Genomic DNA, 17178 nt, shown 5'->3' with positions numbered 1-17178 from the left:
GGACTAAAGGAATGAAAAGATATGGGAAGCAAGTGGCATTTGGATGATCACCCATGATGACCCTGGATGGCGGAGCAGGCCTGAAGGGCCAGATGGCCTCCTCCTGCTCCTATTTTCTACGTTTCAAAGAGTCAGCACATTCAAGTATAGGGAACAGGCATCCGAGCACATTCACAGGCAACTCTAATGCCAAGTGAAACCAGGTTTGTCAGCTTTCCAGAACTCAGTTACTTCTCCAGGCGATCTGTGTGATGGGATCCTGGGAAAATTTGCTGCAGACTGCAGCTGTGCTGCCTTGTCTGCAGGGAAGAGGTAGCAACGTCAATGAACGCATGTAACTAGTCACAAGGTTGACTTAAGTTGGTAAACCTAACCTCCACCACCACCCCCACCCACAATCAACTCCTTTGCTCAGCATGACAGTGAAAAGCCCTGGTCAGCCTGTTGAAAACACAGAGGAAAAGCACACCTTTTCTTCCCCCACAGTAAATAACCTGAAGAAGATACAAGTCCCAGCCTGTCTTCGTACTGCTGGAGTCAGCCAAAAGAAAAGCAGTTTGGATGGTGCTCCTGTTCCAACACGCCTGCTTCAGCTACTGGCAGATATGACAAATCTTACACTCTGTTATGTACCCTGGTCTAACAATTACAACCTGCACTTATGTAGCATCTTTAATACAGTGAAACAAGTCCAAGTCACACCATGGCACAATGGCACACCAAAATATAACACCTACCCACATAAGGAGATGCGAGGGATGACCAGAAAGTTTGGTTCTAAGGTAAGCCTTAAAAGGGAGAGGAATGAGGCAGAGAGGTTTAAAGAGGGAACTCGAGAGCTGAGGGCACAGCCAGCCAGTAAAATATGGAAATTCACAGATCTACGTGCCTGGTCTTTGTCTCACACAGTTGAAATCTCGCTTCAAATGGCCATGCTCCTTACTGACACTCCCTTCCCCTCCACTGTGCTTCCCTCAGCACCATCCCCTTTATCTCATCCACATCCACAGACCCACCTTTTACTGGCCTCTTGAATGTCACCTATGTTGGAGAAGAGATGATGGTGGTCAGTGCTAGTCATGGTCGACTGTAGTTCCTTGGAGTTCTTGAACATGTCGATCAGGACTGTCAGACTGTGCTGATAGGAGTACTCAGATACAATGATCTCAAAGATGGCCTGATGTAAGAAAAATAATAAACAGGGCATTTCATTTTCCATTCAGTATTTAGCCAAGTAGCAAACGCCACGTACCTACCAAAGCAACACTTCTACCTCGGAGTCTCCAGCATATATCCAGCCCTTGATGGGAGTTATTCAACAGATTACCCAGGAGTGTTTTACTTTACTTTACTCTAGTTTTCTTCCATTTCCAGCATTTGTTGCCCTTGAACTGAGGACCTTGCTAGGGTCATTTCAGAGAACAGAGAAGAGTCAACTACATTGCTGTGAAGCTGGAGTTACATTGAGGCCAGACTGAGTAGAGACAGCAGATTTCCTTCCATAGAGGACATTAGCTAAGCTGAAACATTTTGAAAACACTTGCTGAGACTAGTTTCAATTCCAGATTTAGTCACTGGTCATGGTGGGATTTGAACTCACTCACCTGGGCTTCCGGCTTATTAGCCTGAGATATTACCACGCACCACCATCTCCCCTGGTTACTGGATAATATCAATAGCAGGAAGCATGTCAGGTATTTCAATCGCTGTCAATCACTGCTTCAGACACTCAATGAAAGCATCAGATGCTCAAGAGAAATGCAGAGTTCACTCCCTTAATTCCTCCCTAAAACATCCACTAACTCCAACTATTTTGAGAGGGTTAGCACTGAAATGCCACATTAGGAATTTCTGGACCAAGTGCATTAGGGCATGCATTTAAGGTGATACGGCAAAGTTCAAAGGAGATGTGAGAGGCAAGTTTTTTTCAAATACAGAGTGGAAGGAATCTAGAAAGTTCTGCCTGGGATGGTGGTGGAGGCAGAGGGAGATACAATAGGGACATCTCAGGGACTTTTAGACAAACAGATGAATATGCAAGGAATAGAGGGGGTCTGGATCAAAGGCAGGCAGAAGGGATTAGTTTAACTTGGTTTCGCATCTGGCACAACATAATGGGCCGAAGGGCCCATTCCTGTGCTGTACACTTCTATGTTCTATGTTGCAGGTGCAGCTGTCATCTTGAGCGTGAGAGAAAAGTCTAAGAGATGGCCAGGTCTCAAAGGTGACGAGTTTAATACGGTAGATGTAGATGTAGATATTACACTTCCAGTTGTGTGAAATTCAAAAGTAAAGTAGAGTGAGGCATTTTGAAAAAAATCCAGTGGGGAATTGAGAGAAATCTTCCTTCCCCTGAGAATGGTTAGAATGTGGAATACATAACTGGAGCGGAGAGTGGAATTCTGACGCTGTGGCCCAAAATCCCTCACACAACTCATCACTGACAGACCAAATTGGGACTTTAGATTCCCAAACTCAGATAGTGAAGCTGCCCCTTCCAACTTGCAAACAGGCTTTTTAAATCAAAACATGGCGACAGGAATCTATGGTGTAAATAATCATGATCAGCTCCTTTATTCCCCAGCCTTTGTAGCATCTCGAGCTGGGGCCCGGCCCTGCGCCCTGGGCGCTCCCCACGCCGGGGGCCCGGCCCGGCGCGCTCCCCACGCCGGGGGCCCGGCCCGGAGGCTCTGGCCCTTCGCTCTGAATTTGCAGGAACAAAACATGACATGAGTTTCTGACATGTGGCTCCTCACACACACTGGTTTATTTGCCACAATCGTTTCCGGATTTGCAACATTCCCTGCATCAAACATGCACAGCAATGACCAGGTTTGTACCTCGTACCTCTTGCCTCTTGCGTTCCTCAGCTGACAGTCTGTGCAGAATCCCTTGCTCTAGAACCTGAAACAAGATGGGATGGGTGTCAGGAATTGTACTAGCACCCAAAGGATCAAAGACCTAAAGAAGAAACCTGTATTTATGTCCTGTCATTAATAACATCAGGATCTTTCAAAGTGCCTTACATCCAATTAATTACTTTTCAAGATATTTGAAATTGGTAGATAGGCTTTAGGTTTAAGATTAGACCAGAAAGATGGCACTTCAAGCAACGTGCCACCTCGTCATTGTGTCAGCATCGATTGTGTTTGATTACAGTTCCCGCTAAATAATTGCAGAGAGATTGTATGTTTAACTAACAATCCAACCTACAGCAACCACGTGCAAACCATGCCCCACACGAACTGACCTGCGGTAATTGGCTCCACATCATCTGAGCCGGTCTGTAATTCTGAACCACAATCTTGTCGTCTGGTTCTGCAGATTCTAAGTGCTTGGTATCATCCAGCAAATCATCGTCCGACTCCGGAACACTGTCCAGGCCTCTCTCCCGCACCTCCTGATATAGCCTTGGATCTGAAGACAGGAGTTTACTCAGGAGGGAGCTGACTGTTTCACACAGGTTACTCATTCCTCCCCCACCAGCCTGGCTATCACTCAGCCTCTCTAAACCCTCCGTCTGCCAGAGGGAGAAACGGCGGAACACACCCAGGATAGCATTCTCTGCCGGCTGATCAGGATCCATCTCTTCTCGGATCAACCGCTTCAAATAAAGTCTCTCACTTTAAACCCTGCACCGTGGGCCTCAATTCCTCACTGTGGCTCTGACCCGCACCTTAGAGCTCTGTCAGGTGGTGACATGCCAATGGGGAATGTGACAGGTTTGCTTGAGCGACCTGCTGAAGTATTCCGAATTACAAATCAGCACATTAAAAACGTCTCACTGCATTGGAGAAGAGACAGCTCGTAAACAAATCCCAGACCCTCCAGTGAGCTCATCATTCCTGTCATCTGGCCCAGAAACATTCCAGTTGAGCACCTTCACATTTCATACTGTAAACTGAGGCCCATGTCTCCCACAGGTGCTGACTCTCCCCAGGTACAGTGTGCCCTTTCCTCCCCTGAAGGTGCTGACTCTCCCCGGGGTACAGTGTGCCCCCTCCTCCCCTGAAGGTGCTGACTCCCGCCCCGGGGTACAGTGTGCCCTTTCCTCCCCTGAAGGTGCTGACTCTCCCCGGGTACAGTGTGCCCTTTCCTCCCCTGAAGGTGCTGACTCCCGCCCCGGGGTACAGTGTGCCCTCTCCTCTCCTGAAGGTGCTGACTCTCCCCAGGGTACAGTGTGCCCTCTCCTCTCCTGAAGGTGCTGACTGTCCCCAGGGTACAGTGTGCCCTTTCCTCCCCTGAAGGTGCTGACTCTCCCCAGGGTACAGTGTGCCCCCTCCTCCCCTGAAGGTGCTGACTCTCCCCAGGGTACAGTGTGCCCCCTCCTCCCCTGAAGGTGCTGACTCTCCCCAGGGTACAGTGTGCCCCCTCCTCTCCTGAAGATGCTGACTCTCCCCAGGGTACAGTGTGCCCCCTCCTCCCCTGAAGGTGCTGACTCTCCCCAGGTACAGTATACCCTTTCTTCTCCTGAAGGTGCTGACTCTCCCCGGGGTACAGTGTGCCCTCTCCTCTCCTGAAGGTGCTACCTCCCTTACTGGGCACAGCAATTTCTCTCACATCCTCCTCGACCATCAAATGCTCATTTTTGTTTCTTGGTCAAACCTGATGTTTGAAATACACGAAAGACTGCTGGTATATTTAAAACCCACCTATTATGGATAGAGTCACACAGGCAGTGTTCATTCCTTTTCAGGATTTGATGTCTGCAATTTCTACCTAGAGATCTACAACTCACATGGTCAGACCCCAAGAACCAAGGCATTGAGCAGCAGGTCCAAATGTCAACAAGGGCATTAGCTGGATGTTTAGCCAAAGCCAGCAGGACTACCAGAGCAACAGCACTAATGATAAGCCCTTCCTTCCACAGGTTACTGACTGAATTTCTTTCTAATTACCATTCTGGACTCATCACTGGTAATGATGCTAATACTGGGGCATGTCTGGTGGACAATAACATTGTTTACAGGGGTGTGGACCTTTCTGGCTGAGCCAGCTTTCATTGCCCATCCCTAGCTGTCCTTGAGAAGACGGTGGTGAGCTGCCGGGGGTGGGGCTGTTCTTTACAAACCCTTCCCCACGTGCAACAATCCAGGCACTAAAACAAAGTGCGAACTGCTTGACCACGAGGGAACTCAGCAGGGAGTTCTCCCAGGGTTCCTGGCCAATTTTTCTTGCTCAACCGTCAAAACCAGACAAACTAATTGTTTCTCCCTTTGCTGAATGCTTCGGAGCAGAATGTACAAAGCTTTAAATAATTTGCCAAGTCCCAATATCCACAAACTCCCCAAAACCATACCACTACACACCCCCACCCGACTCCACCCAGGCAAAATGATTTCCAAAGTGCTTTGAATGCTTCCGCCCATGTTCCATCCTCACACTCGCCTTGCTCTTACCATCCTTAAAGGAACTTCGATTTCTGGGTCCTTTCTTTCTTCCTAATGTTCGCTAAGGGAAAGAGACCAGTTGTTAAAATTATAAAGTCAAACAAAGAAGAGGACGCAACTGTGAGTGTCCCTAATCCTCCAGATTGCGAGATAATTCAAAATGCAAACTTCTCCTTTGCTACCATTTTATTGCAATTGTTAGCAAATCTGTTTGGATATCCTATAACCCGCATGGATGACCATCACATTCTGAATTGGGAGTTGAACTCATGCCTTCCAGTCCAGAGGCATGCCAATTCACCCAAGGCCATATGCTTCTATTTTTATCTTGAATGATAACTGATTAATAGTTACTAAGCATTGAATCAAAGTTCGCAGTCCCCTGCCCCCCAACCCAGATTAAATGTCTGCCCTCTCCTGAGGGAGGGGCAACAGTCCCAAAGGCGATGACTCTCCCTTTTGGGGGAGGGAGGTAGGTAGATGACATGTGCCAGCTCTCCTTGGGGTAGGGCTCACAGATATCAGTTCCTCAGTTTCAGCTCTTCTGCACAATTGGTCAGTATTGTGGAAAGTTATTCAATATTCATAGAATGCCTGCAGTGTGGAAGCAGGTCATTCTGCCCATTGAGTCCACGCTGACCGTTTGAAGAGTAACGCACGCAGACCCATCACCCTATCCCTGTAATCCCCCATGGTTAACCCACCCATCCTGCACACTTCAGGACAAATTTGGGCAATTTAGCATGGACAATCTACCTAACCTGCACAACTGTGGATTGTGCGAGGAAACCCACACAGGCAGAATGAGAGAATGTGCAAATTCCACACACACACACACAGTTGCCCGAGGGTGGAACTGAACCCGGGACTCTGGCGCTGTGAGGCAGCAGTGCTAGCCACTGAGCCACCCTGTTTTATGATTACACACATACGGACCTTTGCGCACCAGAGACATCACTGGAGATCCTGGGAGATGGGGTACATCACTAGTGTTTGCATAATAGGTGGAAGATGATAGCTTTATACATCATAGCTATGATCAGATATGCCCTACCTTGGTCCTGCCTGGACTTCGAGCTGGTTGCACTGTTGGCATTTCTCCTAATGGTGGCAGTGTGGGAGGAGACAACAGCTTCTTCTCCTCCGAGTATTCAGACAAGCTGTCCGTTGCCACCTTATACGACATGTTGCGGCGATTACGTTGCAGTGTCCCACTTGAGCTCCCCGCATTACTCCCCTCCTCATACCGCAGGTCAGTTGGTGGCATGCTCCGCACTTCCCTCCTGCCACTATCCCGCCTCCCGGAGGGCCCACTGCTCTGAGGCCTCATCTTAGTCTTGGTTGTCACGGCCAATTTGCTGGGGATAATCTGCTGGTGCCCCTTCTTCAGTGCAGCTGGACTGTCTGTGCTCAAAACCACCTTTGGTACATCTGAGAGCGATGGCATGGAATTGGCACTGCCCAATGCCAGATTGTCCATTCCCAGGAGTGAAGATTTGCCACTCTGAGTCACCAACCTGTCAGAATCAGAGTTAATCTGGAAGTCAGACTTGAATGTCTGTTCCAACACCAAAACCTGAGACTCTTCTTCCAGGTTACTGTCTGAATACCTTTGAGACATTTTGCTTGCTCAGCTTTTTCGGTGGATGTGACAGAAGAGTCAAAATGATTGTGGATTGGCATCAGAAATTTGGCATCTCATCACAAAGACGTGCAAACTCCTAATCGTGAACTTCTCATCCTCCTAAAGCAAGGAAAATAAAGAATAGCATCACTACTGATCCAATTACACATCCCATGACCAAAAGCTTCTTAATTTTGTTCTTAATAAGCAAATAAGAACCATTTGTTGTCCCTGATACCCTACAGTGGTCTCCTGAAGGGAGGTCCCATTGAAACAGTGGACAATGCCTACTTTGTGCCTCTTCCTAAATGAGCAGAAGTCCTGCCTCACTTTCTTCCTGTTGTGGTTTGGCCTGGTGCACTCTCATCTCTGAATTCAAAGGTTGTGGGTTCAAATCCCACCAGACTGGAGCACGAACTTTAGGCCATGCTCAGTGTCGTAACAGGGGAGTGTAACATTATTGGAGGTGCCATAGTGCCATCTCAAAGACTAGATGATGCTTTATTTTATGGAGGTGAATTCTGCCTAACAAGCAGGGCCACTTGATTCAGGGATCACTAAACTGACTTTCACTCAGAATGAAATCTGAAATTCAACCTGAATGACTGTCTGCTCCTAAGCCTGCTCTTTATAACGCTCTGTAAAAGTGAATTAAACTCCAGAAACTTCAAGGGGTACTTTGGAGAGTGCACGTTTTTCAATGTGGACCATAGCTCCATCCTGTGATATGATTATCTGTTGTTCTGTTCGCAGAAAGTTTGGAACTGGCAGTAATCCCAGTAGAAACTGAGGCACCAGATCAGGAATGTGACAGCCTAACAGTGAAATAGCTCTTTGAAAGCGAAAGGTTATTGGAGAAACTACTGAAGTAAGCTTAAGGCCTATGTAGCCTGTTCTCTGTGAGAGTCAGTGCTCTTACTCTTCAGGAGGTGCAAGAAGCAAAATGTGAGGGAGACTCTTTGTTACAACACAAAGTTCTTAAAAGCCTTTTAATTATTTTTAAAAACCAATTTGGCTGCAAGACACTTAAAGGCTTAATTAACGTTGGGTCGTTATACAGGTTTAATCCTTGAATGAATTACAATTGTGAAAAGGATCAGGTGACATTGTGCTCACTCTTTCCAAAAGCCGGATAAAGTTTTACGAAGCCAGGCTTTCTGATGAACTCTGTAGGTTGAAAGACCTTCCTGAGTGTCCCCAAGTGGTTCCCTCTGTTGCCAGTATTATGACAGAGGTGGCTGTCAATGAAGTTTTAATTTTGCTCACATACAAACTGTGTCATTTTCAAAACAGAATGAGCATTTTACACCAGCTGACACCCACAGGATCAAAGGTCAACTAGCTTCTTTTGCGTCAGCTTCTGCCTCAAGTAGAATGATTAGTCAAACAAATAACATGCTGTCCTCGAAGGGGTGAGGAGTGGGGTTCATAGATTCAGGAGCGTCAGCTGCAGAGGCCCCTTGTCAGAGCTCAACTTAATATTGTACCAGCAGGGCACAAACCCCCTTAATATGCTGGTCACTAAGAAATTGGAGCCAATCCCCATCCAGTGGGAATGAAAGATTTTGATTCATCAGCTCAATATCCTCCAACGCACATCATTCTACTCAAGTGAGCATATTGTTCAGCGAACAATTATTTGGGTCATCGTGGGGACACAGTAATCTATACGGAAACTCAGTATGTCAGAAAGAGAGAGAGAGAGAGAGAGAGAGAGAGATCACTGCTTATAAGCTCTCCTAATCACAGAATCCCTACAGTGTGGTCCATTGAGTCCACACCGATCTTCCAACATCCCACGCCTCCCTTCCCTATTGCTATAACCCTGCATTTCTCATGGCTAATGTACCTAGCCTATGCATCCCTGGACATTATGGGCAATTTAGCATGGCCAATCCACCCTAACCTGTACATCTTTGAGCTCCGTTCGTACAATGACACAAATGCCGTCGGATGGGAATTGATTGATCCCAGTTCTGAAACTTCACCTACTCCTGTTGTCTAAGGCAGGTCAGTGCATCATTTTTGGATGCAGTGCCCAATGCGTAAAGTGTAAGGATATTAAAAGCAGCTGATGGACTCCTTTGTTTCAATAGTTGCCAGTAAACCTTTGCTGTAAGTGTGGGGTAAAGAAAGGATGTGACCACCCTGGATCCATACCCTGCCCATTCTACTTCAAGAGCTTTTGGTATAAGCTAACATGAACAATGGTTATTTGTACCACATCTCACTAAAATGGCCATCAGCTTTTCAAATTGTGTCAGATTTTGCTAATCAAGAGAGAAAAGCAAAATCAGCAATCATGAACATTGCTGAAAATAAAGAGACATTGTCACATTTTTTCATCTTGCAATCATCAGAACAATTCACAAGAATACAAAATCATAGGGAAAGCCAGAAGCTATAGATAAGTATTCTGTCATTGGTTAATATGCAGGCAATGAGGAGACAAAATACTGTCCGGTTTTCCTTTACTTGTTTCGCCCAACTCAGCAAATTAGTTAAAGGTAGATTTTGGTAGTCTTGCAGGTTGCCTAGAAAGCTACAACAAAATGTGCCATTTTCTGCAAATCTCAAGTCCTGTACTGTCAAATGATGACAAACAATTTTATTCAGCTGCCTTTCAGCTCTGTCAATATCAATGAGTTCAGTTAAATGGTGATAATCAATGGTTGCCAAAAACAATGAGACAAGTTGGGTGGAAGGACTAACATTATTTTATCTCATCTTTGACTGCACATTATTTAATGATAGATGATTTAAAGTTAGAATTCTAGTTTTTAACTAAAGAATTTGAAAAAGAATTCTAGTCAAAGGAAATATCTGTCCACAAGATTAAGCAGACCTTCAAAAACACAACTATTAACAATTTTTGATACTCAGCAAAGAAACTTTCTGGAACATAACCAGGTGCTGTCCTGTGTAAAGGATTGTTTTCTAGTCAGAAACTTTTCCAAGAGGACGAGGACTTCCTTGGTGGGAAATTGTATGTCGACTTCTGGATTTATCTATTGTTACATTTGCAGAAACACCAAGTTTTGTAAATAAACTCAACACAGAGGTGCAGGGATAAACTTAAAATTATTACATGGTTTGCAGAACCAAAAGATTTCTGGAGCGCTGTGCTCTGCAAGAAATGCTTTTGAAATGTGATGAAAACAGGAAGTACTGGACAACTGAAAGAAGCCTGAGATAATGGAACTGCAGATGCTGGAGAATCCAAGACAACAAAATGTGAGGCTGGATGAACACAGCAGGCCAAGCAGCATCTCAGGAGCACAAAAGCTGATGTTTCGGGCCTAGACCCTTCATCCTTGAATCCATGGATGAAGGGTCTAGGCCCGAAACGTCAGCTTTTGTGCTCCTGAGATGCTGCTTGGCCTGCTGTGTTCATCCAGCCTCACATTTTGTTGTCCTGAAAGAAGCCTGGCAGCATTTGGGAGGAAAGAGACAGTGTTAACAATTCTCTTTTCTTTAAATATTTATAGCAGCCCTTACTATATATTTTTTATTATTTCTCGTTAGATTCCTCTTGCACTCTCTTTTTCTCATTCATTTTTAGTGATCCCTTGAATTTTGTTCTTTACTATTCTGTCCAATCTTCTGACTTCCTGATTGTCTTTTTATTACTATAATTGCTTTCAGTAAACTGTTTAGACATGTTATGACAGAACTCAAGTTGCATGTGACTTAAACCCAAGCCTTCTAGTCTAGAGGTGGGGACATAACCACCTGAACCAGACCCCTTCACATAATTTTATGCTGTTTCTTGTAGTGTGATAAAATGTTCAACATTTCTAGTTCACCATAGATCATGGTTCTGTTCCCTGAAATTCTTCATACTCATTGTAATGTATCTGTTCTGTGTACTGGCATCTCTATTGGCCTACCCTTTCAATCTAATTTGCTAAGTCACTTTAACCAGCTCTAATTTCATCCATTTCCTAACCCTTCTACTTAATTTTCTTTTAGAAAAACGCAATCTTTCCCTTCTTTCAGAGATAGTAAGAACTGCCGATGCTGGAGTCAGAGATAACGCAATGTGGAGCTGGAGGAACACAGCAGGCCAGGCAGCATCAGAGGAGCAGGAAAGCACCCTTCCTGACCCGAAACATCAACTTTCCTGCTCCTCTGATGCTGCCTGGCTTGCTGTGCTCCTCCAGCTCCACATCATGTTACATCTTACCCCTCTCTGAAGCTGAAGACATAATTCAATTTCATTATGTTTTTTGTCAGTTAGGGTTAATTAATTATCACACAGCAAAGGTGCCCTATCTCCTTGCATAAATCAGGTCTATTACAGGCTGCTCTCTCGGTTGGCTCGACTCTAGAACATGTTGTTCTCAGAAATTATCCTGAAAACATTCTATGAACTCATCATTCAGGGTATCTTTGGCCATCTGTCTTTTCCAGTCTATATTTAGGTTAAAATCTTCCATCATTATTGCCGTGTTCTTCTGACAAACTCATTTTTTTCCTGTGATAATGGGAACTGCAGATGCTGGAGAATCCAAGGTAATAAAATGTGAGGCTGGATGAACACAGATTTTGTGCTCCTGAGATGCTGCTGGGCCTGCTGTGTTCGTCCACCCTCACATTTTATCAGTTTTTTCCTTCCTGCTTTACCTTACCATGTGCATACTGTTAAAGGCATGTACACCAGTCTTGTGATTGATTTCTTGCCTTCACTATTTCTCATTTGGTTTGGAAGAATAGAGGCAGAGACTATTTGCTAAAGGGGGAAAGGCTTCAGTTTGCATTTGCCTTCCTAACTGCCACGTCAGCATCCATTTCAAAGGGGCTAAAATACAAGAGAAGAGATGTACTGCGCTGGTCAGACTGCATTTGGAATATTTTGAGCAGCTTTGGGCCTTGTGTCTGAGGAAGGATGTGCTAGTATTGGTGAGGGTCCAGAGCAGGTTTACAAGAATGATCCTGGAATGAAAGGCTTGTCATCTGAGAAGTGGTTGAGGAGTCTGGGTGTGTACCCAGCAGGGTTTAGAAGGATGAAACTTATAGAATACTGACAGGCACAGATACAGTGGACAAGCAGAAGATTTTACGTTAGTAGGAGAGACTAGGATCCGAGACCACAGCCTGAAAATGAAGGGGTGAACCTTTAGATTGAGATGAGGAGGAATTTCTTCAGCTAGAGAATGGTGAATCTGTTGAACCCACTGTGCAGAAGACTGTGAAGGTCAAGTCATTCACTGTATTTAAGACAGAGATGGATGGGTTCTTGATTGGTATGGGGATCAGGTTTATGGGGAAAAGTCAGGAAATTGGGGATGAGAAACATACCAGTCGTGATCAAATGGTGGAGCAGACTCAGTGTGCAAAATGGCCTAATTCTGCTCCTATACCTTATGATCTTATGGTCATTTCTACCCAAATTATTTCCTGATCTTCCTTTCCTGAACTTGCTCGTCTGTCTTTATGGTGATAACACCATCATCAACTAACAGAGCCACATTTCCACCTTTTCTGGTCTACCCTAAGTGTCCTACACCTGGTAAGATTCAGATCCCAATCAATGATATCCTACAGCCGTGTTTCTGTGTTGGCTACCAGATCATTCTTATTTACTCCTTTTTGCTCTCTTAGTTTATCTGTTTTATAGAGTCATAGTGACATACAGCACAAAAACAGATCCTGTGGTCCACCTCGTCCATGCTGACCACATATCCTAAATTAATCTAGTCCCAGTTGCCAGCATTCGGCCCATATCCCTCTAAGCTCTTCCTATTTATGTAGCCATCCAGATGCCTTTTAAATTTGTAATTGTATCAGTCTCCACCACTTCCACTGGCAGCTCATTCCATCCATGTACCACCCTTTCCACGAGAAAGCTGCCCCTTAGATCCCTTTCAAATCTCTCCCCTCTCACCTTAAACCTAGTTTTGGACTCCTCTACCTGAATAACAGAGCATGGCTATTCACCCTATCCATGCCCCTCATGTTTTTATAAACTTCTAGAAGGTCACCCCTCAGCCTCCAGGGAAAATAGCCACATCCTCTCCCTATAGCTCAAACCTTCCAACTCCAGAATCCTTGTAAATCTTTTCTGAACTCTTAAGTTTCACAATATCTTTCCTATAGCAGGGAGACCAGAACTGAACGCAGTGTTTCAAAAGTGGCCTATCAATGTGCTGTACACCTGCAACATGACCTCCTAACTCAGTGGGACTGACCAACAAAGGCAAGCATACCAAATGCCTTCTTCACTGTCCCATCTACCCGCAACTCCACCTTCAAGGATCTATGAATCTGCACTCCAAGGTCTCTTTGTTCGGCAACACTCCCCAGGACCCTACTAGTCAACCCTGATTTGCCTTACCAAAATGCAACACCTCACATTTATCTAAATTAAAGTTTTGTTTTGAATGTTAGCTGCAGAGCCTTTGGTTCTATCCTTTTATTGCCTGTGTAAATTCCAATCTTATTGACTCTTCGATTTATATTCTCCATCTCCCTTCCTGTAACAATTTACCATTTCTGATATTAATACTTTGCTCTTCAGCCGTGACTCTAAGCTTTGATTTGCCACATCTTCCCAAATTTAATTCCTTGTTCCCACTATTTAGTTTAAAATCCTCTCTACTTCCCTAGTTATGCCAGGAACACTGGCTTCAGCATGGTTCAGGTGCAGACCATCCCAATGACACTGCGGACAGCCACCCCCCGCCCCACCCCCAACTACCAGTGCCCTCACTATTCCCTGTAATGGTGTCAATGCTCACAAATCATAAACCACACAAGTCTTTTAGCTGTGCATTTACCTCTCTGATCTGAATTTTTCTATGCCATGGGTCAGATAGTATTGCAGAGATCAAAATCTTTAAGGTTTTGCTTCTAATTTAGCACCTATGTTCTCACACTGCAGAATTGTGATACGTGCCCTCCTGTGCCCTCACACTGTAGAACCTCTATCCTCATCTCAAGGAGCTACAGAGAGTAGTGAACGCAGCCCCAATCTATTACAAAAACCAGCCTTCCTTCCATCGACTCTGCCTATACTTCCCACTGTCCCAAGAAAGCAGCCAACATTATCATAGATGTTTCCACTTTCTTCCATCAGGCATAAAATACAAATGTTTCAAAACACCAATGAGAACAGCTTCACCCCTGCTGTTATCAGAAGGGGCCTCTCAGACATTACATCTGATCTTTCTCTGCAGCTTCTCTATAGCTGTAACGCTATATTCTGTTACTTGGAGATAGTGAGGACTTCAGATGTTGGTCAATAAATGTGAAATTGGAAAAGCACCGCAGGTCAGGCAGCATCCGAGGAGCAGGAAAGTCAACATTTTGGGCTGAAACCTTTCATCAGGACTGGGGAGAGGGAGGGAGCCCAGAAATAAACAGACAGACAGGGTGGGGCTGGGAGGGGAGGACAGGTGAGATGATGATAGGTGAATGCAGGTAGGTTGGGCAGTGGGAAGGGTGGACTGGATAGGTGTTCAGGAAGAAGGACAGGTTGCGGGAGGAGAGATTTTGAAGCTGGTGAGATCCAATATTCAGGCCATTGGGCTGTAAGCTCCCAGGGCAAAATATGAGGTGTTGTCCCTCCAGTTTACGTTTGGCCTCACTCTGACAGTGGAGGAGGCCAAGGATAGACATGTCACCTGGAGAGTGGGAGGGGGAGGAGGTAAAGTGGTTGGCAACTACAAGTCATGTTGGTTGGTGTGTGCAAGACACATGTGACAATAGCGAATCAAATCTGTATTCTCAAACTGCAGAATCTCTACAGTTGTCCTCCTGTGTGGTCACACTATAGAACCTCTATCTTTTGTCCTGCATTGTTGGTACTGTCAGACCATGATGACTGGAGCATCCTCCTCTCACTGCAGGTTCTTCTTCAGCCCTGAACAAATTTTCCCAAACCCTGGCACCAGGCAGCCAATGTTGTCAACCCCTATCTTAGTGTACTCTTTCCTTATACCACAACTGGCTTGTTTTATTCCAATCTCTTGAAACACCTCCTCTGCCACGGAGATCTAGCTCATCCAATTCCGCTGCCTTCACTCTCATCCAGAGAAGCTGAAAGGATCGCAAACCCACTGGACAATTACAAAGGCTGTGTCCCCCTCCCTCTGTGTACTCCGTACCCACTTCACTGACCCACCCCCGCCGCATGCTAGCCTCATCCCCGTCTCCTTGACCTGTCCGTCTTCCCTCAACTGACCAACCCCCAGCCCAACTCCATACCTACACTCACCTTTACTGGCTGCATCCCCACCTCCTTGACCTGTCTGTCTCCTCTCCACCTTTCTGCTCCTTTATCCACCTTCCATCATCACCTCACCCTCTCTCTCTCTCTCTCTCTCTCTATTTATTTCAGAAACCCCTTGCCCTCCCCCATTTCTGAAGAAGGGTCCCGACCCGAAAAGTCAGCCTTCCTGCTCCTCTGATGCTGCCTGGCCTGCTGTGTTCATCCAGCTCTACATCTTGTCATCTCAACACATTGTCATACTTTGCAAGTCCTGAGGCATTGAGAACTGCAGTCAAGGAAATGAGCACTTTATGTATGAAGTCTATAAAACCCAACTCTTTGACCAAGTGTTTGGCTCAGTTGTCCTCATACTTCCTTTGGTCAACTGTCACTGTTCAGTTGGTAGTGAGACTCCAGTGATGACCCTGGGGCGTTTTACCACAGTAAGGGGCGTCATTCTAAAGAAATGTTGCTGTTCTCTTGTGTCCAGCCCCGCCCAGCACTAACAACGCTCCGCTGTAAAATCCAGGTCCAATGCTTTATCACGCTACGAGAAATTTACCGGAAGGACAGGACACCAGGGAAAGGTGTGCAGCTGTTTCTCACGCCCAAACCCGCGTATAAGTCCCACCGAATTCATCAGGAACCGTCCCGACTGCACAAGTAACACGGATCCCCAAATTTCTGGCCAATTTTCTGAAAACCTCGGCAGCTTTGAATTAATTGTATCACTAGACTTGCACTTCCGTTGGGAATCATTCTCACCGAGGGAGATGACACGAGTTGTCTCACCCCCACACCACGAAATTACAGTTTACGTTTTTCGACAATTTCAAGTATTGACGGAATGACTAATTCCCCCCAAACTCTGCTATTTCACTGCAGCTCCAACACGAGATAAATTTGTTCAAACGGGACCACGTACCTTCAGATTTAACATCATTTCTCCAAGTCCCCACTCTGAACCGGGACGGGGGCTGAAATTCGAATGGAAGAGGCAGTCTTTCTCCCCCCGTTCCTGTCGTATCCCAGATTTGGCGCAAACTGAACTTCGCTGAAAAACTTCCGCAAACTCCGGCGCAGCCGCACGTCGCGTCAGGTGCGTGAATGTGAAAGGTAACATTTACCTGAAAACCAGCAGCTCCCAGCCCGGCCTCTACCTGTAAACCAACAGCTCTCCGCTCAACATCTACCTGTAAACCAACAGCTCCCAGCACAACATCTACCTGTAAACCAGCAGCTCCCAGCTCAACATCTGCCTGTAAACCAGCAGCTCCCAGCACAACATCTACCTGTAAACCAACAGCTCCCAGCTCAACATCTGCCTGTAAACCAGCAGCTCCCAGCACAACATCTACCTGTAAACCAACAGCTCCCAGCACAACATCTACCTGTAAACCAACAGCTCCCAGCACAACTTCTACCTGTAAACCAGCAGATCACAGCACAACTTCTACCTGTAAAGCAGCAGCTCCCAGCCCGGTCTCTATCTGTAAACCTGCATCTCTTAGCACAGTATCTACCTGTCAACCTGCAGTGACCAGCAGGTCCCGGTTTAGTATGTCAGTGCACAGCAGATACTAACAGTAGCTTTCAAACCTCCCTTTCTTTCAAACCAGCAGTTTTTCATTCAAGTTGCTGAACCAACTTGATGGGCCAAGAAGGAGCGTGTTAATTGGACCTCTGTACTTACGCTGCTATCAGTGCGATTTAGACTCAACCAAAAACAGTCAAATATTTATGTTATTGAATGTCAACATTGCTGGCGTGGCCAGCAATTAATTTCCTTTCCCTAAATGCCGTGGAAAGGAGATGGTGCTCCGGAGTTTTGGAATGGAAGTCGGGCGATCCAGGATTATGACCCAGTGACAGTGAACAAACTGCAACGCATCTCCAAGACAGAATGGTGAGTGGTTTGGAGGGGAGCTGACACGTGACAGTACCTGTATGAA

The 17178-nt window shown here is 45.8% G+C and overlaps 1 protein-coding gene across 1 annotated transcript in view; it reads right to left on the bottom strand.

Moving 5' to 3' along the window:
* The window catches only part of arhgef16 (Rho guanine nucleotide exchange factor (GEF) 16), a 37972-nt gene extending 21669 nt beyond the window's left edge, over nucleotides 1-16303 (bottom strand). The window contains exons 1-6 of the mRNA XM_048561780.2: nucleotides 16152-16303; nucleotides 6445-7134; nucleotides 5400-5451; nucleotides 3251-3417; nucleotides 2848-2904; nucleotides 1017-1177 (exon numbers count right to left, since the gene is read on the bottom strand). Coding sequence (XP_048417737.2) covers nucleotides 1017-1177; nucleotides 2848-2904; nucleotides 3251-3417; nucleotides 5400-5451; nucleotides 6445-7011 — 1004 coding nt within the window. The 5' untranslated portion in view covers nucleotides 7012-7134; nucleotides 16152-16303. The remainder of the gene's footprint in view (nucleotides 1-1016; nucleotides 1178-2847; nucleotides 2905-3250; nucleotides 3418-5399; nucleotides 5452-6444; nucleotides 7135-16151) is intronic.
* Nucleotides 16304-17178: the final 875 nt, after the last annotated feature.

The sequence above is a fragment of the Stegostoma tigrinum genome, chromosome 28, assembly GCF_030684315.1.
Source record: "Stegostoma tigrinum isolate sSteTig4 chromosome 28, sSteTig4.hap1, whole genome shotgun sequence".
NCBI classification, from domain to species: Eukaryota; Metazoa; Chordata; class Chondrichthyes; order Orectolobiformes; family Stegostomatidae; genus Stegostoma; species Stegostoma tigrinum.
Note: the sequence above shows the minus strand (reverse complement) of the source record. Positions and strands in the feature narration are given on the sequence as shown.